General features: G+C 41.2%; 1 protein-coding gene across 1 annotated transcript; it reads left to right on the top strand.

Annotated features, from left to right (window-relative positions):
- Positions 1-9,852: 9,852 nt before the first annotated feature.
- On the top strand, positions 9,853-21,742 carry capn12 (calpain 12). Its single transcript, XM_088301373.1, has 22 exons — positions 9,853-10,181; positions 10,845-10,914; positions 11,201-11,319; positions 13,333-13,466; positions 13,554-13,725; positions 13,805-13,885; positions 14,704-14,792; positions 15,167-15,244; positions 15,335-15,525; positions 16,339-16,583; positions 16,670-16,681; positions 16,757-16,836; positions 17,170-17,292; positions 17,526-17,562; positions 17,639-17,710; positions 18,211-18,256; positions 18,508-18,569; positions 19,008-19,076; positions 19,561-19,639; positions 19,738-19,854; positions 20,441-20,493; positions 20,573-21,742. The coding sequence occupies exons 1-22, from the start codon at positions 9,984-9,986 to the stop codon at positions 20,597-20,599; spliced, it is 2,154 nt and encodes a 717-aa protein (XP_088157499.1). The 5' UTR covers positions 9,853-9,983; the 3' UTR covers positions 20,600-21,742.
- Positions 21,743-23,608: the final 1,866 nt, after the last annotated feature.

A 23,608-nucleotide genomic window follows, 5' to 3' on the forward strand; every position in this document is an offset into this window, starting at 1 on the left:
ATTGGTACAGTTATCCTCATTCAACCTGGAAATAGCTTGTTAGCATACGGACGAACAAACCTATGTGGGGCAACTGTAAATTTTATTTAAATTTTGTTTGATTTTTTGTCTCTTCAATGACAACAGAAAAACCTCTTAAAATGGGCCCTGTCATCTTCATCATTTTGAACATTTTTAAACCACTTTAGTTATGGTTTCAGTTTTTGCAGTGAGTGAAAGAACTTTTCACGCCACATTTGGTTTTCTTGATGTTCTCCACTGATGCGCAAGGACTACAGCACCCCGGTGCAAGCTTGCCCATATTTGGAAGCCCTTGCGTAGCAGCCAACAAAAAAGTTAATTGGTGTTGTCATGTAATGGTGTTAAATTTGTATTTGCGACTGTGTTGCACCTTTACGGTAATTGAGTGTCACAATTGTCTCGCAGGGGTCTCGCGAGATTGTTCAGGCTAGTGAGGGGAGTTGTTGGAGTGGTATCGCCATTAAAACGTGTTACAAGACAGAGCCTCCTTGCCATCATTTACAGGTGTGTTGATTGACGTCGGTCTATGAAATCACTCCGCCAGGGCCTCTCCTATTGGATGCGTCTTCTGCTGCTCTTCCGCGGAACATTTTTTCTATCGGACGGTGAGTCACGACTAACTGTCACGTCATGGATCCCGTACACAATGAACAGGTTCGTCAGCGGTGCGCTTTGGTAAGTGCAGTGTGAAAAGGTAGTTAGAGGAATAGATTTTCTCTTTTTGTTCTCTACCCCAGAATCAAAAATGGTATGTAGATCATTTTGTGAATCAGGACATAACCTGCTAGCATACGGACAAACATTGCTAATGGCACACAATTAAAATAAACAAAATGATACTGTCCTATCGCTTTACCTAATCCACAATGAACAACAAGGTAATTAGATGTCTAACAAAACAAAAACAAATGCCACAATCCCTTTTACCCATCTTCAAGGAATTTATTTTCTCTTAATGGTAGTTAAATCACTGTATAATGATTTTCCTACCCCTAGATGTGAAATGGTACGTTCAAGTTATTGGAAGTATGTAATCTCTTTGTGGCCTAGGAAGTTGCCTGCGGGCATACAGACAAATACGGCAGGACACGTTTTATTTTAATTATTTGTTTTACTTTAGTTTGAATATTTTTTTCTCACCCCCCCCTAAAAATGGTACGCCTGTTAATTCCACTCATTCTTTGTGAACCAGGAAGTAATCTGATCATTATTCAACAAAAATTGTCTTTTGTCTTTTTTTTTTTTTTAACTGTTGCTTGAGTAATTTATTATATCTTTTTGCTATTTGAGTTACGATGTAATTTTCATTCCTACCCCTGGATCTAAAATGGAGCGTCAAAGCCATTTGAAGAATCTTTTTATGAACCAGCATGAAGCCTGCTGGCATATGGTCAAATACAACATTCCACAATTATTTCGTTTCATTTATTTATTTTTTAACCTTCATAGAAATGTTTTTCTCGATTTCTCATTCTTGGAAGCAATGGAACGCTACCCCTAAAATCATTGCACAGTCCAATTGTTGTCCTCTCATCCTCTGCAAACCAGGAAGTTGTCTGATCCCCAAAAATACAAACAGAATTTTTTTTTCACTTCTGTTTGATGAAAGAAACAGCTTTTTGCTATTAAAGTCACTACAGAACTGTTTTGCTATCCCAGGAACCAAAAATGATACAGTCAATTCCTTAAAAGTCCTGCTTCGTGAACCTGGAAGTAGCATGCTAGCACAAACAAAGACAAATTTGGCCCTCCACTATATCTTGTTTCTGCTTTTTGTTGACTGTTCAACGTCTTTGTTCTACTCAGCGCCGTTCTCTTTTACATTTTTTCTTATTCGGGCTTGCAGTTGGGGACTTGCAGCAAAGCTTTTGAAAGTATTTTTAAGCGCCTCCACTCGCCGTGGTGTTTTCCCAGACAGCGCGGGCTGTTTTCCTCTGAGGAACCCAGTCAGCGCTGACTTATTAATTTTTAATGTAAGCGTTTGGGTTAGGGACCCTCGCTCCTTGTTTACATCCTTGTGATGTTCCCGCCTTTGTATCGAGACGTTGTCATGCATTTTTAGTGGCCTGTGTGTGTGTGTGTGTTTGTCTGATGTCTGTCCTCTTGCAGGTCGCGGGATGGCTGCTGCTGATGGGACACGGCCGGCTAAAAATTCTCAGGATATAAAATTGAGGAGGAGGGCGGGGTGGGTGCCAGGGCAGTTTGGTTATTGTTTGCGGGCATGTTGGGAGGCAGTGCGGGGTGAATGGGAAGTGTCAAGGGGTTGGGATAATTGCTGACTCTATTTTAAGGACATAAAAACCTCTGCACCAGCATCTCGGGCTCAAACCCCACCCCACCCCTCCTTCTAATGAAAATGAAGTTCTATGATCCCTCTAGCTCATTAACAGCAGGTCTTTTAATGAGCTTTCAACAAGGTGGGGGCTGGTTAGATGAGGACGAGCGGGCTTGGGGTTGGGGGGGTGAGTTATTGCACCAGATGTACACACGCCCACTCGTACCAATTACCATTGTGTTATGGAGAATAAAGTGGAAAGGAAGACAGAAGCCTCACACTTCCATGAGTCAGTTTTTCCGTTTTTTGCTCCACAGAGACAGAAAATAAGGAGGAGGGAGGGAGTGGCGACGTCCAGGTGACAGGTAACATCCTCCACGTCTCCCTCTGGTAAACTCTGCCCTCCCTGTCCCAGAGGCGTCGCCATTTGCCGCTCGTACGGGCACATTTATGTAAGGTAAGGGGATACGGACAAAAACCTGCGGCCTGTACAACGTGTGGATATCTTTTCCAGCTCATCCCCGACTCCCCTTTGTCTTTCTTCGCAGAGTACACCTCTCTGTTGTCGCTGGCCAATCACGAGACGGGTATGCCTCATAGGCCAATAGGAGAACGTTGCTCACGGCGCTTGAGCTGGATGTGTTTTGAGACCAGTTGGATGACCTCAGCTCAAGGTGGACTTTGACTTTTTTTCGCGACACACACCCACACACACACACACCCCCACACACCTACAACCATAAACTGCCAAGATAGATGTCACATTCTCTGGTCAATGACGGCGGTCAATATGCGCACACACGGGTAATCCAGTTTGGGAGCTGTATTCAAAATGAAAACTTTTTTGACACTATCTTATGGTGAGATCTTCTTGTAGATTATGAAGGTGACCCAAATAATAATAAAAGAACCTTCTCAGTGTGATTCAGTACAGCATTATACAAACCCTCGTAAAAACGGTGGAATCGCCGTTACTGGAAGATAATCATTTAAATCTGTAATTCTGGAGAATAAAGGCAGATAACCGATGGACCCAAAAACGTTTTTAATCAAAAATGGCTTTAAGAAACACGCAAACAAAAAAGCAAGAAAGAATATTGTTGTCGTCGGTAACAGTTTTTATTTTATTTATTTATTTATTTTTTGATCAAGTAGAGAAAAAAAATTCCCAGAAGGAACTCATATCTCTCTGCTTGACCCCAAGGATTTTCGAACAATCTTTCACAATGCTGCTCAGATTTTTCTTGTCCTTGATAGACAATCCGTTGCACCAGCAGACCCGTGTCCTGTGTTGGCTCGGGTTTTTAGCAGATTGGGTTACTTTTACCCAAAGTTTGGACAATGATTATGACACAACAGATTGGGCTGAAGATTGCATTTGGGCTGAAGCTGCTCGCCATTTTTGACATTTTGTTTGACATGTTTGCAACATTTTTAGAAAATGTTGGTGGGGCATCTGGTGTAAAAACTGCGTCAAACAAATATTGTCAGGAGAAAGTAGGTTCTTCTTCTTGGAATATGTTTGGTATCTTTCATCAGTACAGGTAGTTTAGTTTACCCGTGCTGGAGGTAAACAAACTCGTGACCCAACATGCTTGGTCGATCTTTTACTGGGTAGAACTATCCTATCATTGGCTCGGTTCCTTTTGGACCCAGAGCTGTCTCAGTCACATATATTGACACCAATTTCCACTCCTTTGTTTTGCTATTTTCTTTCTATTTTCACGACATATAGCTTAAAGTTTTCTAATTTGATGCTTCCTTGGTCTACCGGGACGATTCCCTTTTAGAACCTTTCCATCGTGTTTGTACCGATTTTAGACACGGTTGACTCTGGGCAAGCACCATCTTTTAAGATAAGATGTCCTTTATTAGTCCCACAATGGCGAAATTTGCAACATCGCATGATGTTTTACCATCTTGAAGATGTTTTATAATGTTCCTCTTTGTTTGACCTGACGTCTGTTGTGTTGGAAGCATGTTACGTGTCAATGTTGGAGCCTATCCCGGCCATCTTTGGGCAGTAGGCAGGGTACACCTTGAACTGGTTGCCAGCCAATCACAGGGCACACAAAGACAGACAACCACTCGCGCTCGCACTCACACCTAGAAACAATTTACAGCAGTCAATTAAGATACCATGCATGTGGGAGGAAACCGGGAGTACCCGGAGAAAACCCACGCAGGCACGGGGAGAACATGCAAACTCCACACAAGAAGGCCGGAGCCGAAATCAAACCTTGCACCTCTGAGCTGTGAGGCAGACATGCTAACCAGTCGTCCACCGTGCCGCCTTAATTTTAAACCATTATAATTATTAATAATAAAAAAAAATTATAACATTATACTCCAGTAACCTAAAATATTTTTAGGACAGAAAACATTCGCTGACCTATTGAAATGGCGTAAATAACCCCTCAATAAATGAAAGTAGCAAACAAAACGGGGGCCTTCGAGGCGAGCCTTTGAGTACTCCACCATTCGTAATTTCCACAGAAAATCCAAGATAGCCAAGACATGTGAACAATCGCTACAAAGAAGCACTGTGTTTCAGTCACAAATGTGCTATTCAAAGGCACAGTGTCATGCAGCATCACACCATGAAGTACATAAACCTGAACACTGTAAAGTGAAATCATCCCAGCAGCCTCATGGCAAGTCTCACACACACTCACACACACACTTTTCTGGCATAAGTGGTGTGGTCTGTAATTCCGATTTAAGTTTAAGATGATTAGCGGTAAAACGTGCACAACAAAGGGAATGTGTGAGCTGCATGTTTACTTTCCTGTGGGCCTGGCCCGTAGCCATAAGAGGCTCTCACTTATGCATGAGGAGATTGTGCTTTATCATGGAAAAAGCCAATTAACTGAGAGTTTTAATTACTTTTCTCTTGCACTGTGTGGAGCCTCCAATCATCTCTGCAGGCCCCTCGTCCTGTTTACTCTCCCCGATGTGGCGCACATAAAAGTTAAGAGTGGCAGTGGCGGCGAGGCTTTCAGGGTGATATCATAAGCGCAAAGAGAAAGGATGCGTCGGGGAGCGATCTGACCGACCGCAGGAATCCCTCGCAGCTCTTTATGTTCTCCCGGTTGCAACCCCGCTCCCGCCTTCTCGCTCGTCCCCCCCCCTTCCTCCTTTCTCCCTCTGTGACCGCAGAGTGAAACCTGAACGCTGGAATTACACCCGCTTGCCCTCACCTTCCCAGTGAGAGTGAGGTGAGAAGCAACACGGGCAGCTATTCATCAAAGCCGAGCGCTTCTTTTGGGCATTCAAGACAAGCGGGGGAGGTCGTTCTGGCGGGCTTAAATATCACGAAGACGAGAGTTTGGCCTGTTACGAGTTAGAGAGGAGATTTAAAGCCTTAAGGGAGCGTTTCGCTGTTTGTACTTACTTAGAGACTCAGGCAATATTGTAATCAAAGGGTGATTTGCGTTTTGGTGTATCCCACCGGTGCACCGGTTATCCAACACCTAATGTGACACAATCATGGACAGGTGCTAACAACTTTCCATTTTTTTCAGGGCTGAATGATTTTGAACAATAATCAAATATGCATTTCATTTCCTCTATTGAAATTTAATATGCAATTATTTTTTTTCATGATCCTCTTCCCATGTATTTGCAAACAAACAAACACAAGCAATGCTGCTACCATCATGCGTTACGTCCTCCAGAAAGACTAGTGTGCTTGTTCCAAAAGCAGCCATGCAAGAGCATGGCTTTGGCCTCCTCCAAGTTTCACAGGTGCGCTTGTGTGTTTTGGATGATTTGATTTTGCTATTCTCCAGACTTTGACCTTCATTTTGGTCTCATCAGTCCATGAAACTTTCAGGTCATTCCAAATTTGTTGTATAGGATATGCTTAATGTTTGTACAGTAGCTCGATCGATTTTTCTCTCAGCTTCAAAATGTTTTGCTTTCTGGTTTTCGTGTTTGCTTTGCGGCAAATGCAGTTTTCACAGGTGAAACCCGAAGCAAAATATTAGCACTATCTAATGTTTAAGCAATCAATTTATAAAAAATTTCAAAACGGTCTTGTTTCACAGATTCTCTCTTTTCTTCACACATGCACTCTCACACACACGCACTTCAACAGATTCTTACGTCGTTACTTTGTAAACTGATTTGTGATGAATATCAGCAAAAATACAGACATTTTACTAGTTATTTAAAGATAAAGATGTCCTTTAAAAGTCCCACAATGGGGAAATTTGAGGCGTTACAGCAGCAAAGGTATAGATCACATTTAATTATATTAAAAGAATGTTTAACTTGGCGGCACAGTGGACGACTGGTTAGCACCAGGAGGTTGTGGGTTTGATTCCGGCTCCGGCCTTCCTGTGTGGAGTTTGCATGTTCTCCCCGTGCCTGCGTGGGTTTTCACCGGGTACTCCGGTTTGCTCCCATATTCCAAAAACATGCATGGCAGGTTGATTGGACACTTTAAATAGCTCTGAGGTGTGAGTGTGAGCGCGGATGGTTGTTCGTCTCTGTGGGCCCTGGGATTGGCTGGCACCCAGTTCAGGGCGTACCCCGCCTGCTGCCCGAGGAAGGCTGGGATAGGCTCCAGCACGCCCGCGACCGTAGTGAGGAGAAGCGGTTCAGATAATGCATGGATGAATGAATGTTTAACTTGCGTATACCGTGAGAGGTCCGGACAAACAACGTAGCCTCAACTCAATTCTGCAAAGAAAAGTGTGAGTACTTTGTCCACCACTATAACACCTGGCTGCACCTGGTGACCCAGTTTGACACACGTGCACATACACGTTTTTTTTTTTTTTTTTTACATGCACTACTCGGACCGGAAGAAAACGCCAGAAAACTGGATCTGAACATACGCCTCCGGCAGGCCAACCCCTTACCCCCCTACAGACGCACGCACACCCACAAAGATGGTCAAACACACGCACACACACACACACACACAAACACGCATGCACACTTACGCAGGGGTTAGAGGTTTGCCCCAGATAGTGTGCGCTGTAAGGTCACAAGGTGGGAGTTTGATCCAGTGACAGGAGAGCAAATTTTTCATGCGTTGCTTGGCCCGCAGGGTCTGACGGCAGCTCACTTCAACTACGGAAGGCTTTCTTTTTCTCGTACGTTGGCTGTCGAGTGAACAAAACAGCAGCCAGATGGGTTCCCCCGACCTTGGCAGTCCTCCACCAAAAGGTTCAACTTTTAACAAATGTAACCATATTTTTTAGTTTGGGTTTGTTTGTTTGCGCGCCGGCCAATACGTTAAAATAAACTACGTATATGTCAAGGTTTATGTTACTAATAATAAAATAATCAGGATCCTTCTGTACTACATTAAGTTAATTACAATTAATTAACCATTTATTAAGTAAATTGTTTTTGAATTTATTTAACTTAAATTTATTTTAGTCATGAGAAGAATTAATACATTATTTAATAACATTCATTTTTATAATACATATTTATGTCACGTGTGTATATATATATATATATATATATGTGTGTGTGTAATTTCTCCTCAGTGTGACCGGCACTAATTACCGTCCCCTGAACGGTTTGGGCCAAGACGTGTTTGAGTGATGCGGCATAAAACGGGTCAGGACAAAGCCAGCTAAACCAGCGGGGAGAGCGAGCAGGGCCCGAAGGCTCCTGGTGTCGGGGTCGTGGGATCAGAGAGGGTCACGGAGGTGTGGGAGTGTCTACTCAGCCCTCTGACCTTTGTCACTGAGGGCTTCCTATAATCGGGGGCCTCAAAGAGCATACGGACACAATGGAGAGCCCGTGAATGGATTTAAATGGTGACCATTAGGCGGATCCGTATCGCTATTCTTCTTGTTTGTTTAGTCCTGGTCAGTCTCACGTCTATAGTGTAATCAGGCGTGTGATGGACAGACAGCGCGGCGGGACAACGTGGCCTTGGAGATGGATATCCACCTCAACGTCATGAATGGCACCAAATAAGGGGAGGAGGGCAAAAGGGATGGTAATTGGACGTCCACTTCAAATTGGATGAAGAGCAAAGTTCGCAAGTGCTCTATAGAGAGGCCTTCCTGTTCTGTTTGGACCGGCCCACCGTGACAAAACACAAAAACTAGTGATGACACCGTCTGGGAACAAGATGCTGAGTTTTGTTTGGGATAGTTTATCTCAAGGAGTGTGTTCTTTTTATTTTCTTTCAAAGAAATTCCCCCTGACACAAAAACTAATGCCAGTAACAATCTCTTTGTGCCGCAAGTGCTGTTTGTCGATTTGTTTTTGATTTCCAGACAAAGGTCATAACATTAGGAACACCTGAACCTGTTGTCTCGTGAGATCATAATACAATAAAAATCCAAAATAGTAAAAATTCACATTTGAATCATCTTTGTTGGCCAACTTTCTTAAACACGCAAGGTATTAGGCACTGGTAGCTGAAGCCACGCTAGGATACTGCAAAATGGTATTTTAATATTGAAGTCTTACCATTCTACTTGTATTTACCATATTGGTCGTATGCCCTAAAGGGGAATTTAATTCAGTTTTTATTTTATTTTTAATTATTTATATATTTTTTTTATTCATAAAGAATGTATGCTTACAGGTAAATTCAATTGTGCTGATTTAGAAAGGTCATGTGTTTGTCCATATATATTTTTTCATAGTATGAATATATTATTCTATAGGGTATTTTATTTAATCATATAGGATCAATTTATTATATTATTGGTCAACACTGTGATATTACATTAAATAAAATTATTTTAATTTTAATTTACCACATACATAATTTGATTTAATAATACGTATTTTTCCCTACTGGGAAAATTAAAAAAATAAATAATTTTATTTTTGTTGTTTTAAATTGTAATTTATTTTATGGTACGGATTGTACCACAAAAGGAAAATTTAATTTAGATGTATAAAAGTCATATATAACTATATTATTCTCAAATGTATATTTTATTATCCTAATTTTGCATCCCATAGGGAAATTTAATGTAATACAGGTGTTTGGGACCAGAATCCACAGCGAAAGGTGAAAAACCGCAAAGTAGAGGTTGACTTTTTTTTTTTTCAATTGTTATTATTAGTTTTAATTTTATCATCCTTTTTTGCGCCTCTATCACGCCATTGCGACGAAAATTATTTGCGGACATATTTACCCTATTCATTGTCTTCCGACCCCCATCATTGACAAGTTCAGACCTGTCAGCAAGCCTCATGGCCAAAGTGTAGCTGGACTATACTACCCTCTGGCGCCCGGAGAGGAAACTGACAGCTTGGCTTCCTAACCTCAAAATACAATTGACAACAAAAAAAAAAATACTGAATCCTGTAAATGTTAAATGAATTGTAAATACATTTTGTAAATAATGCAAATAATTGAAAAGAAATTTGGCTGGTTCAGGTACTTGAAAGCATTGCTCTGAGTTGGACTTCTAAGAGCACATTTGTTTCTGTCTAAAGTGACAACAACGCTGCTGGATGCCAAATTTATAATATTAAAGAGGTTTCTGGCACCGAGTAATTACCGACTCCAGCTTTATATCGCCCCCGGCAATCTGCATACCATCCCGAGCTGGGGCAGCACTGAGTCGACGCTGCATGCGGTTACTGGAGCTTCCCCTTTTTCTTTTCTTTCCGGGTGTGTGCTGTGTTAAAAAAATCTAAACAACAACAACAAAACAGCTGATTCAAGTGTTTGTACTCTTTACTAACAACCATGGACAGCATGGAGGTGCCTTTAGGTTCTTTCCGGAACCCGATCAAGTTTAAGGATCAGGACTTTCACTGTCTCCTGGAGAAGTGCCTCAAGTCCGGTGAGATGTTCTCTGATCAGAGCTTTCCAGCCGAGCAGAAGTCCATCGGCATGCCAGAGGATGACGACCCCAGGAAGGCCATCAAGTGGAAGCGACCCAAGGTAGACCAAACAGATTCACTTTATAGACCAGTATTTCCCGTGGTTTGAATTTATTAATATAATCAATGGATAAGTGCTTCTCAAAAGTGTGTTATGCAGCCTATCGCTACAGTTCTGAGAAAGGATCACAAAATTCAAGGCAAATAAAATATACAGCATTTAAAACATGCGATGCCTTAAAATATTTTCCATGGAAACTTGTCGCCTGTTTAAACTTGTTCTGTTTATCCAATTCAGTACATCTTCACATGCCTGAATACCGTTCAGTTGGAAATGACTTAAGTATCTAACGTTTGTTTGCAACACTAACTCTTAATTGAATCAATACTGAAATTTTTTTTCTGGCTCGTTGAGACCAATGTTAATAGTCAAAAGGATTAATGTTACAGCAGCTAGCAATAATATGATACGTACTATACTCTTTAGGAATAATTTAATGAACACTTAGACCTACTAAGCTACTGTATTCAATATTGGTCATGATTATTTTTTTAGGTGGTATGTGTTGTAAAAATCTGGCAGAATTCGCACGTACAGCTGTACCTAATGAATTGTCCGGGGAGTGTACATGCTGCAGTTTTGTTTATTGTGACATTCCAAGACTTTGTTTGGTCGCGGCTCTCACGCTGTCGTGTTTTGTGTTTTCTGTCCCCCCCCTTGAAGGACATAAGTAAGAATGCCGTGTTTGTGGAGGGCACCATCGGCACCACTGACATCTGCCAAGGTCAGCTAGGTGAGCATGGAATGAATGATCAAGGCCTCCTTGATGGCAAAAGACCACCTGGAAGATGAAATTTGGCATGAGGGACTCTGCACTACCCTCCTCCCCACCCCTACACCACACTACCAAAAACTGGAATGTTGACCAAAAAAACAAGGCAGAACAGATGTTTTCTTTTAGAGTGGAATGTGACTTTATTACATATTTTTGAGTTTGTAGTCAGGGATTGACAAATCCAGGAACTGTTTGAAAGGCTTTTGTGCTGCCTTGCAACAACATGCTTGTCGTGTACCCCCAGGTAACTGCTGGCTGCTGGCGGCGCTGTCCTGTCTTACCATGCACCCCAAACTCTTTGCCAAGGTGGTGCCGCCCAACCAAAGCCTGTCCAAGTCTTACGCTGGCATCTTCCATTTCAGGGTGAGTCCTACAATAAGTGGAGAGACCACACAGAGTGCTCCTCTGATGTCATGCATTGCGCCACTAATGAGACACGGCTCATTATCAGCCTCCCCAATGTCAAGCCAGCTGAGACGTGAATTTCGTTTGGCGTTTGCCAACGCCAACAACATGCCAGACTATTTTCCCAATCCTCTACTTCCACACAAATCGACCCACCTTTTATACCTTCATGCTTTCCAGCTGATTTCTGTTCCTCTCTACCAAGCTACGGACCAACCTTCTTAGCGACTGATCAACCAAACAAACAACCTAACTGACTGATGGACTAGCAGACGGATGGACCTACTTACCTACCTATCTACCTATCTACCTATCTGGCTACCTATCAACCAATTTACCTACAGTACATAATACCTTGCTTCCTACTAACAACCAACCTAGCTACCTTCCCGCCTCGTACCTACACACCAACATTCCTTACTTTCCTAATCACCAACCAACCAACCTACCAAGAACCTACTCATTCCTCATTCCGACATTACCAAATTAATTTCATCTGAAGCTCATGGCTCCTTCCTAAGATTAACTTATATAGCCACAAAAAGTATGAAAATGATTAATTTTTAATTTAGTTTTAAAAAATTATTAGGCCTGTCAAAATTAAAGCGTTGACTCAAGATTAATTTTTAAAATAATTAACGCGATTAAATATTTTAACTCAATTAACTCGGTTCTATTTTTTTCAAACATTAATTTGCATAACATGGAAAGCCAGATTCCAAATTAGCTGTACATCTTTAGCACGTGATCTCAGAACAAAACACCTTGCATAAGTTACCACTGGAGTGTGGTGCTTAAAACTAAATGGACTGTATAAGTTTTGAGAATTGTTTCTAAAAAAAAAAAAAAAAATCCTGTAAAGATGACTCCGTTTAGATCGCATTGAAGGATCACACACTTCATATTTGGTGATTTTGCATTAATTACAATTCAGGTAAATACCTATTAAAAGCCTCACACGTGATTAATCGCAATTAATTACGGATTTTTTTTGGGCGATTAATTAGTCAAAACATTTAATCGCTTGACAGCACTAAAAATAATCCATTCACTTAGAATGAATTTATGTAATGTGAATGCTTCAAGACAAACCACATTCACATTCTTATCAAAGATTGTTGAAGAATTTCGCTGCATTAGCTGTTGGGTGTGTTTCCACCCGCGGGGGAGGGCAGAGGCCCTTTGGAGACTCCTAACGAGAATGCGACATGACTTAACTTGCTGGATGGAGCGACTGTAAATTCATTTTGGTCTGTCATGGTGATTTGAGAGCAGTCCCGGCTTGCAGGTAGTGAATTCCCAATGACACGCAAGCCTACACATACATACATACATACAGCTGCAGGCCTGTCGAGAACACAAGAACACACCCTGCGTCACAACCACTTACTGTCTTTGAAAGCGCTGCCATTAAAAGAAGAAAAGAACCGTACGTTTTATTGCGCAACTCATTTTACAACCCATGTTCACTGTCAGTCTTGTGCAATTTGACATTATAGAGACTAAATATAGACACTGATAAGTGGTTAAATGCATGTGCCTTGGTTTTTCATTTGATGTCTTTTCACTCCCTTTCCTGTGCGATTCATCTAAATCACATGTGTCAAACTCAAGGCCCGGGGGCCAGATCTGGCCCGCAACCTCATTTTATGTGGCCCGCAAAGGGCAAATCATCTGCATCAACTTCCTGTTTCTAGCATATTTTCTTCACTTTTAACAACACTGAGATATGAGATATTGCCATTTATTTGTTACCAATCCTCCCCTTTTAAAATAAATTGAAAAATTGTTGAACAATTACTTACTAGATTCTGATTTCAAAACTGGCTTTCCAATCAATTTATATGGGTTCACAGTCATACCGGCCCTCTGAGGGAAACCACAACTACGATGTGGCCCGTCCACAAAAATGAGTTTGACACCCCTGATCTAAATGATGGTTGTTGTCTGACCCCCCCATGTCCCATCTAGTTCTGGCAGTATGGTGAGTGGGTGGAGGTGGTTGTGGACGACAGGCTGCCAGTGCGAGAAGGCCGTCTGCTCTTCAGCTACTCTCACACCCGCAACGAGTACTGGAGCGCTCTGGTGGAGAAGGCCTACGCCAAGTCAGTGCCACTGCCAAGCATATGCCCGCGTTGTTAAGGCTGATGCGGCCCCGCCCCTTTCATGGTTGGTTTCTCGCACGCTCGCAGGTTAATGGGATCGTACGGAAGTCTGAGGGGTGGCAATATTTCGGAGGGGATGGAGGATTTCACCGGTGGTATCGCGTACTCGTTGCCCATCTCCTCGCACAAACCTCGCGTCTTCTGGAGGTTACTGACGGCCGCTCTCAACCGTGGCAGCCTGCTCAGTTGTTTTATTCAGGTATTGTACAGAGGAGATGTCGTGACACGCACGACAGGCAAAGGTTTTGGTTTTGTTTGGGTTTTTTTTGTGTCAACAGGCCAACAACTACCAGGAGGTGAGTGAAATCAATGCGGACGGGCTGATAAAGGGCCACGCCTACGCCATCACGGACACTGACCAGGAAAGTATATCCCAACGTTCTCATTTGAATTGATCTCATTATCAAATTTGTTTCAATTCAGCTCAGCTCATTTGATCATCTCAATCCAATTTAGCGCATCTCGTAATCTCATTTTCTCACAGTTCATCATTACATTTTATTATTTAACCCTTTCCTTATTTCATCTCATCATTACATCTCATCATTTTATAATTGAATCTTTTTTTTTTCTTTCTTCTTTTGATTTAATCACCACATCGTCTTTTTTTATTTCATTCTCACATCCCGTTTCATCATTTTATCACCCAAGGCTCTCATGAAATTATTTTTGAGATTTTTTTTAAAGGTTTTATCATTTTAAAATCTTGTTTTCTTTCCATATAATAACATTTTACAATCTAACCATTTCCTAATCTCATTTTATCTCATCTCACATCCCAACATTTTAGAATGTAATCATTTCATGGTGTTATTTAATTGCATCCTTTTACAATGTATTCCACTCACAGCCTATTTTGATTTCATTTCAACTTTGCACCTCATTATTTAATAATCAAACCATCTCATATCGTAATCTCATTTTACCAAATTTCACATTTTTTTTATTTGAGCATCGCTTAAAACCATATTACATTACATAACATTCTCATCATTTCATGACATCATTTTATGATGTCATTTGATCTCATCTCATCATCTGATTTTATAATGCCAAATAATTTTATTGGTCCACCATCTCATTCGATCTCATCATGACCATCCAATTTTACCATCTCACTAGGTAGTCTGATTACGAATCACATCAAAACATCCTTGATGTTGAATTCTTGTGTTTTCAGGTGAGGCATGAAGCAGATGAGATTTGGCTTCTTAGGCTGAGGAATCCATGGGGCTTTGTTGAGTTCCGTGGCCCCTGGAGTGACAAGTGAGGCCATGTGGCATGTGAATGTGTGTGTGTTTGCGTTGGAGCTGAACTCATTTACTGCTATTGACGGCTAAAGACGTCAAAAATCAATTTATTGTACTTGGCTGGTTGGGAATTAGTTAATCAAGTTCAAATCGTCATTACTTTGTAATGTGAATGCCTTACTGACTTATGTTCAAGCCATACTTATTCTTGAAAAGAAGGTTCTTGAAAACAAATAATTACATATTAAATTGTTATCACAATATTAAGGGGTGGGTGGAAAAATATCAAGATAAAATTTGGTTATTTTTCGCTGTCCTTCAGCCTTGGTTTGTGTGTGAACATTTACGTGTGACAACATGTTGAGCTTGTCTCCTTGCGTGCGTCTGCAGGAGCAAAGAATGGGATAACATATCCAAAGAGGAGAAAGAGAGACTCGAAATGAAACGTAGGGAAGATGGAGAGTTCTGGTGAGTACGAGAAACTGAAAGCAACAGAGTCTAATACTTTATTCACTTGCTAGATTATCAGCACCCTCTCTTATGTATACTCTGGAACAGGATGAGCTCTGAGGAATTTTGCAAGAAGTTTGACTTCGTGGAGCTCTGCAGTATCAATCCTGACGGCCTTGTGGAGGGAAAAACTGTGGATCCCCTAAGCTCTTCCACCGCCTCTTCTAAATGGACCATCAACGAGCATGAAGGATTGTGGCTGAAAGGGAGCTCTGCCGGCGGAAGCCGAAAATATAACCGTATGTACTCGGTAACATGTTCAGCGCTGAGAAAAAAATTGAGACCCCCCTCAAAAAAGACAATTTTTGCTACAGTAGTGCCTTGAGATACAGCATTTATTTGTTCCCTGAACACCTCGGAAATCAGGACACTTGTGTAGTTTAGTTAGACAATAAACTGTGTCAATAAAAAGTCGATAAACGAATTGAATCTATTTTTAGATGAATCGTTCAATATTTGACAAACGTTTGATCGGCGTTTTATTTTCTGCTACAAAATGTTTTAAATCAGTGGTTCTCACACTGTTTACACTAAGAACCGTGTTAAATAATACTAGGCTCTCCAAGTACCACCTTTGGGACTGACAATAAAATACAGTAGCACAGTTGGCCTAAGTGTTCATAAAAAAAAAAATTTAAAAAAAGGTAGAGGTTGTTACTACAATTTTTTTTGGAGTTACATTATACAGTTTAAACATTTAACAGTACATTTAAAATGACCAAAATAAAAACTGTGCTTGATTAAATTAAAATGTAATTCAAATGGTACCTATAGAAAGTTTGAAAACAACCGTTCTGAACGTGTGTTGTACTAAAAAGGTTAATACAACTGAACTGTATTATACAAAGTTACTCTCCTGAATTAAAAAAAAGTGACACGACCATTAGTTTGAACATTTCTTTAATAATTCTTCATGTACCACTAGAGGGAGTGCCACACTTTGAGAATCCCTCCCCTAAATGATGATACTGTATTTGTATTTTGAATTTGGGAAATTGGATGAGTCTAGCACCCATTATACTTTTCTCTTTCCATCAATTGATTCTCCTTAGGCTCCTTTTGGAAGAACCCTCAGTTTCAACTGGTTCTCACGGAGCAGGACCAACCCGATGAGGAAGATGAGGAGGACGAGGAAGACGGCGATGAGGAGGAAGACGGTGGCCCGAACGAGGACAAGAAGACCGAGAAGCAGAAGATGAAAGCCAAGAAGTGCACGGTGCTGGTGGAAATCCTGCAGAAAGACCGCAGGCGCAAGGACAAAGTCCACTTCCTCTACATGGGCTTCCACATCTACAAGGTCCTTATTTACATATTTTAGGAAGAATACACCAATATCCAACTTCCAATTGTGCAACTTACACTTTTCTTTTTTTTTTTTTTCAGGTTCCCACCGAGGTTGGTTGTCGAAGAAAGTTTTTTTTTGTTTTTTTTTTTGGTATGATGTCATATCCGATTTCTCATTCCATACAGCTTCAGGGCACATGTTTGGACCGCAACTTCTTCATGAAAAATCGCCCCGTTGGTCGTTCAGGAAAATATAGGGCTCAAAGGTAAAATGGTTACACCAGGCGTGGGCAAACTACGGCCCGGGGGCCACATGTGGCCCGTTAAACGTTTTAATCCGGCCCGCCGAATTTGAAAAAAAAAATTAAATGAATGAAATGAGATGCGTCTTGGGAAACAGTAGTTGAAGTTACCAAGTAGTCTTATCAAAGGCTATATTTATGTTAACCAACAAAACTTGTTAAACAACAAAGTTGACATACACTCTATTCATTTCATTGACGCCATTCAAAAGTGGAAATGTGAACATTTATTTAACTGTCTGGAAAAGGATAATGCATGGCTTGCATATTTACACAGCACCCGATAATGTCCTGCAGGGCTGTGTGGAGGAAAATGCACCTGGACCCGGGTCACTACGTCCTTGTGGCGTCCACCTATCGGCCCAACCAGCCCGGAGAGTTCTTTGTCCGCATTTTCTCTAAAACTGCCAACAGTTTGGGGTGAGAGAGAAAGCTGGAACATTGAAATTGCATTTAAACTTGTGCTCTTCCCAAAGATAAGAATTCTCATTGTCAACTGATACTGTCATTTAAGCAATCTTATGGCTTTTTATTAGAGAGTGAACACTATTGAAGAAGAGTTCAGTTGCCTCAATTTAACTTTTATGGATTACCATGTCCTGGATGACCGAGAATCTTCACAGACTTGATTGACTTTGTGTGTTACGTTTCAGGACTCAAGATTTCACATGCACTTCCAGCTATCTCCCGGTGAGAATATCTTTTCTTCATATTGGAAATACGGTGCAGTGGTGCCTGGTACTGATGAATGGTTTCTGTCAAACAGGTGATGGCCAGTCCTGTTGCACCGGAGGATAAAATGAGAGTTCTGAGGACTTTTGATGAACAAGCTGGACCAGTAAGTACAGATTAGACGCTGGACAAGTTTTAATTTATTATTTTTTTAAATTTACATTTATTTGCACATTACGTAGTTACAATTTGAAGCCGTGATCAGGTGTCTTGATAACATGTATGTAACAGGCTTTGGCCAAAACCCAAGTATCAAGAATACATGCTCGCGCTTCAGATGACTGCTCAAAGTTTTTTCAGATTATTATGATTGATGCGTGTCGTGTGTTTTGCGAGGCCAAGTACATTTTGCTGCACAGTTAATTAATTAATTAATTAATTTATTTATTTATTTATTCATTTATTTGACAACGGGGTCCAAGAGTGACGCGGGTTGCCCTTGACTCCAAACCCTCCCCCTTTGTTTGTTCCTGGCAGGCACACAACCATGAGACCGGATACCCAATTTTTAGTATACAAATAATAAAAACGGAATTTTCCATAAATTGGGTATACTAACTTCAGAAATATCCGTATTCTAGTAATAATCCTATTTTTGTCACATAGGACGACAGGCTGAACCCCCGGGAGCTGATGTCGCTTTTCAACTCAGGTGACTTTTTGTTTTTTTGTTTCTAGCCGTCACACCCTCGGTCGCCACTAGGTGGCGACGTAGTAGCAACGTACTCAGAGAAGTCACAGAGGTCACCAGTCTAGACGGAAGCTCATCGCTTCCTGTGCGATGGTGTAACTGAAACTTATTTCTGAGTCGGAACTATGCCCAGACTTGCCCTCATCCTCACCTGATCCTACACTGATGATTTTTTTTCCTCCTTTCTTGTCTTTTTTTCCCCTTGTTGTCAGTCCTGGACAAAGATTACCACCTGCCGCTGGAGACATGCAGGCAGCTCATTTTTGGAGAGGATGTATCCTTTTCACCAAGTAATGACGCTAAATCCTGTCTGGACCAAGTTGCTAATTAGTTTCATCGTTACCGTTCTGGCCCAGAACGCCACCCGGGTGCCCTTCATGGTGGCCGACACACAAGCCAGCAAACCTCCTTTGTACACACGCTATGTAAACGCTTTGGTCACACAATGACAGCTGTTCATGGCTAGGTGAGGACACACATGTTCCCCCTGGCAACAATCTATCGACTCTGTGATGGAGGGAAGCTCGGATCCAGGGGGTGGGTTCACACGGTGCCATTGTGTCATCCGCCTGTATTCACCTCTTGTCTTTCTTCTTGAGCCTTATAGCATCACATCAGCACTTTTTGGGTGAGATAGAGCTCGAGCCAGCTCGTCATTTTTGCCCTCAGTTGTCCTTTCTCTCGTTGAGATGCTCTTAACTGTGCCGATAAGACCAAAGGACGAGCCAGTCTGAATCGTCAGCAAGCAGAAGTATTGCTGGCTGATCTACGCTACTTGCAGGTAACAACTGCCTTTGTGTTTGTTCGTGTGTGTGAAACCTAACAATTTATCAACGCGAGTTGAGTTGAATATTAAAAAGTTATCCTCGGATGTCCGTCTGACTCATTTGAGTAGAACATACTGTTCCACTCCAGTCCTGCAGGTGGTGCTAATTCAAACAGAGCTGCCCCGGTTGTATTTCGTAGCATCACTTTTCCACTATACTGACATAGCTGGATTACAGTACATTTGTTAGTTTTTTTTTCTTAATCAAAATTTTGAACATATCTAAGGTAATTAAGAAGATATATTTGATTCACTGAGGGGCATTAATTGAGGATTGTTATAAAGCGGCCAAACAGGTTTAACACCCATAAGCACTGATTTATTGCTTGCATTTTGGAACTAGGCAAATAATCCCATTTTGTAATCTTTTGGTATAAAATTGTACAATATGAGGCGCAATAAATGTGAAGTGTAGTCAAGACCCTCTTTTTCTTTTGAGGCCATCTTTTTCCAATTTGATGAGGACTCTTCTGGCACCATGAGTCCTTTTGAACTCAGTGCAGCTCTGCAAGCCGTGGGTATGACACTGACACACACGCATGCACACCCCCACACCAACACACGCACACACATTGTTAAACAGTACATACAGCTGCATGTCTGCTTTCTTTGTCAGGAATGAAGTGTGACGCTAAAGTAGTCCAGCTGCTATATGAACGCTTTGCATCCGGAGAACTTCACCTGCCCTTCCATGACTTTGTGGCTGGCGTCACCCGCCTGCGCAAGCTTTTTGGTAACGCACTTATTTTTTTAACAAACAATGTTTTTAACAGCGCAAACATGTACTGTGTACTTTTTGTGAGGAAATGCCCCGTACATACTGTACTGTCTTAATAATGATTATATCATTATTAACTCAGTGAAATTGGCATTCACGTTGAAAAAAATATTCCTCCGTCCACACCTTTATTCGGATCTGCTCCAACATGCATAGCATTAATCCAAACCTCTTTTGCGGTTATCAGTTATTTTCAGTTGTGCTCGATAATTTTTTTTCATTTTTCTAAAGAAAACACGTTACTCACGTTTATTTTATTTAGATTAAACTATAAGGCATTTCGGAATAGCAAACCATTAAACATTTATTGAATTATCAAACTTTCTTCAGAAAATAGCAATAAGGAAAATAATGAGATAGTCTACAGTCAGTCATCAGTGATTGTTCACCCAAAAAAAGCCAAAATTTCACTTGAGCACAACTATGTTTTTTTTTTCCCAAAGCTCAAAAAGTTTTTCTGTGAAAGAGGCGGGCAGAGGTTTAAAGAGGTTGACGATTGTGTGTGTTCTAAGAAGTCATTTCCTGCTGCTTCTCTCCTCAGCTCTGTATGAATCAGAGAACAGCCGCGACGTGAAAGACAGAGGCATCGACGCTGTGAGTATCAGTTGTGAGCATCTTACCAAGTCACCCTCAGCGTGATCTCATTCTCTGTGGGACTTTTTGTCCATCATAGTGGCTCATTCGGTTTCTGCTGGTGTGACGAGCGTCTCCGAGTGGACCCGGCAGAGCGTCATTGATGTGACACTGACAATATCGCATACGCACATGCACTCATGTAACTCTTTTTGTAACATTTTCTTTACCTTGCGCCTCCAAAAGACTTATAGTAAGTTCTTCAAACCCCTAAAAATAACCTATTTGCCCCTACGATGGTTATAAAAAAAAAAAAAATCTACACTCCCTCGTTGAAATGCCAGGATTTTGTTAAAATAAAAATGAGAGCAATATAAATCACTTCAAATATTTTTGAAAATTAACAGCTGAGATCAAGGCATGTTTGCAATAGTCTGCACACCCTTTGAAAACTATGGATGTGGCTGTGTTCAGAATTAATCTATCCCCAATGGGAGTTGGCACAAATCTGTCACAATTTTCAGCGTATGTGATTTACTCCATATGAAGTTCTGATGTTCTAGTGGGCTATTTTTGTACCAACACTGATTAGTATTTGGAACTAAAATGGCAGATGTGTGCCGACTCCTTTTATTTTTTATTTGAATGTTGATTGGTTGATTTCAAACAAGGGCGCATCCCCATGTGTGCACACTTGTGCAACCACATGACCACAATTATTTATTTATTTGTTTTTCGCAATTGGTTGTACAGATCGTAGATTACATTAACGGTGGGGAAATGAATAATAATGATCTATTTTTTTCCCATTTGACAGAAACCTAGCATTTGGACCGGGGGGTGTAGACTTTTTATGCCCACTGTGGCTGTAATCACACAGTTCGCAATAAGCTGCACCGCGGCCCCGTCAGTTTACTCATCATATACTCAAGAGCATCGCCTAGCTGGTATCTAGTACAAACTCACAGAACGACTGACACACACACACGCACACACACAGACAGAGCACTGGTTGTCTTAGTGCGAATGGGAGGGTGATGTCTCAGCAATGTTACATGCTATTCTTATCACACTGACGCCACGTTCGGCGTCAACACACCCTCACTCCCTCCATCATCCCTAATTACATCCAGTCACCACCCCCCCTCACACCGTCACCACCCTCATTCTGTTCTAGTGTCTGAGTCGCACAAGTTGCATCCTCCACCCTGTTACACACTCATTGGCCCCTCTACACATGCTGCTATTAATAAATCCTTTGCTGCTCTCACACCACCTTGTGTTCATTATGAGGTCAAGTGCACAACTCAGCTACATCCTGATGCAGAGATGAGGAGGGGAGGAAAGAAAAGAAATTACAGCGCTAAAGTCCGTTGTATACAGTGGAACCGTTGAAGTCTTTTATAGAAAAAAAAAATTGAAATAAAAATAGCGAATATAAAAAGAAAAATTAAACATTCTTAGATTGCTGTGTTATGCTAGGTAAATGGGTTATTTTTTGTAAAGGAAACGTGTTTATTATAAACAAACCCAAGGGGGAAAAAAATGACAGAAAGAAAATCCCTTAAAAAATAAAATGGATAATTCTGGGAACGCGCAAACCCGCGGGTCCCCAACTGTATGTGGGTGTAGACTGTATTGTTATATTATCTGTCTAAATGTGTTTGTTGCCTCTAAAACAGGTGTGGGCAAACTATGGCCCGGGGGCCACATGCGGCCCGTTAAACGTTTTAATCAGGCCTGCCGAACTTGAAAAAAATTAAATGAATGAACCTTGTTTATGTTTCTAAATCCTGTGGTTTTTCAATGACATATATATTGTTGTAATGCTTTTGTTCACTTTCATTTAATATTAAGTGTATTTCTTTTCTCCGATGAGGTGTGGTTACCAAAACACTTCATCCATTTCCATTTTAGAAATGAAGAAATCCATTTTTGTCTCTTTTTTTCCCCCCCATCACAAAATCCTGTCATTCTAACAGGGGTGTGTAGACTTTTTATATCTCTTTATAGTTCCCTCACGTCACACAAGAGTATATGAGGCCGTCCCAATGTTGATTCTTCTCATCCCTCCTCCTGCTCCCTTGCGTGCCTCCCTCTCCAAGATGTCCCGTGGGACGTGATGATGCTTTGACAGTGAGCTTGGCGTCTGTTCTTGGAGGTGCGGCTGGTATTCTTGTGCCATAGAGGCGGGGGCCGCCCCCCACCGCCGCAACAAGAATAGCGCTTGCAGAGTTGTAGTGTATAGTGTGGGGGTGGCATCTGGGGAGCGCTGCTGATGGTTGTTGGAAAGTGTGAGCGTGAAGCCATTGTAAATACAGGAGGTGGTTGGTGCTATTGCGTAAGTCGGCTTCTTGTCTGCAAATTTAGACCAAGCTTGCTCACGCATAAATTTGATGAGCAGCACGATTGCGTTCGTCATAGCTCGGGTATTTAAAGATACCACAGAGTGTTTGCCTGTGTAGCGTTTGCCATTCCCAATTTAGGTTTGAACTAAATATGGAGAAAAAATACATTAGATTACAGATATTAAAATCTGATGAAATGATTGAAATAATTGGATATTTTAATTTTAGAAAAGGAATGAAGTCCATTATTGTTTTTCACACTATCATTATATTCGTCATAACAAATTAGTATTAAGGCCCCACTGAAAAGGGCGGGAGTGTAGTTTATGAAACGTTATTTTCCAAGAAAATAATTTTTTTCCAAGAAAAACACTAATAAATTTCATGAGAAAAACATTGTAATGTTAGGAGAAAATAGCACAGTGGAGTCCCGCATACTTGCTGTTTGGCATCCGGAGATTCGCATATTCACAGATTGCTTTTTTTCAATTTGGTTGTTTCTTCATCGTACCTCCCGTGCCCTCCCTGCTGTTTGTCTTGAAACATTATTGAATGTTCTTGAGTCTTTTTTTTTTATTAGTTTTGGAGGGAGGGTGAAGAAATTATTTTTACTCGCACCTCCTTCCCCCCCACACTTTTCAAAAGGTGTCAATTTTTCTTGGATTTCCACTATTCGTAGAACAAAACTTTTAACTACACAAATAGTTAAACACACAAATATAAAATGAATACACCCACAAGAAGCATTGAGCAGATGCTCACATTTAACTAACCGTGTAGTAAATGCC

This window comes from Idiotropiscis lumnitzeri, chromosome 7, assembly GCF_059441095.1.
Source record: "Idiotropiscis lumnitzeri isolate Australia: NSW breed Sydney's pygmy pipehorse chromosome 7, RoL_Ilum_1.0, whole genome shotgun sequence".
NCBI classification, from domain to species: Eukaryota; Metazoa; Chordata; class Actinopteri; order Syngnathiformes; family Syngnathidae; genus Idiotropiscis; species Idiotropiscis lumnitzeri.

Excerpts from the sequence above, each read along its gene's own strand:
- capn12 (XM_088301373.1), top strand. The coding sequence starts at position 9,984 with ATGGACAGCATGGAGGTGCCTTTAGGTTCTTTCCGGAACCCGATCAAG. Across the intron at positions 10,915-11,200 it reads CATCTGCCAAGGTCAGCTAG|GTAACTGCTGGCTGCTGGCG; the intron begins GTGAGCATGGAA and ends GTGTACCCCCAG. Across the intron at positions 11,320-13,332 it reads CTGGCATCTTCCATTTCAGG|TTCTGGCAGTATGGTGAGTG; the intron begins GTGAGTCCTACA and ends TGTCCCATCTAG.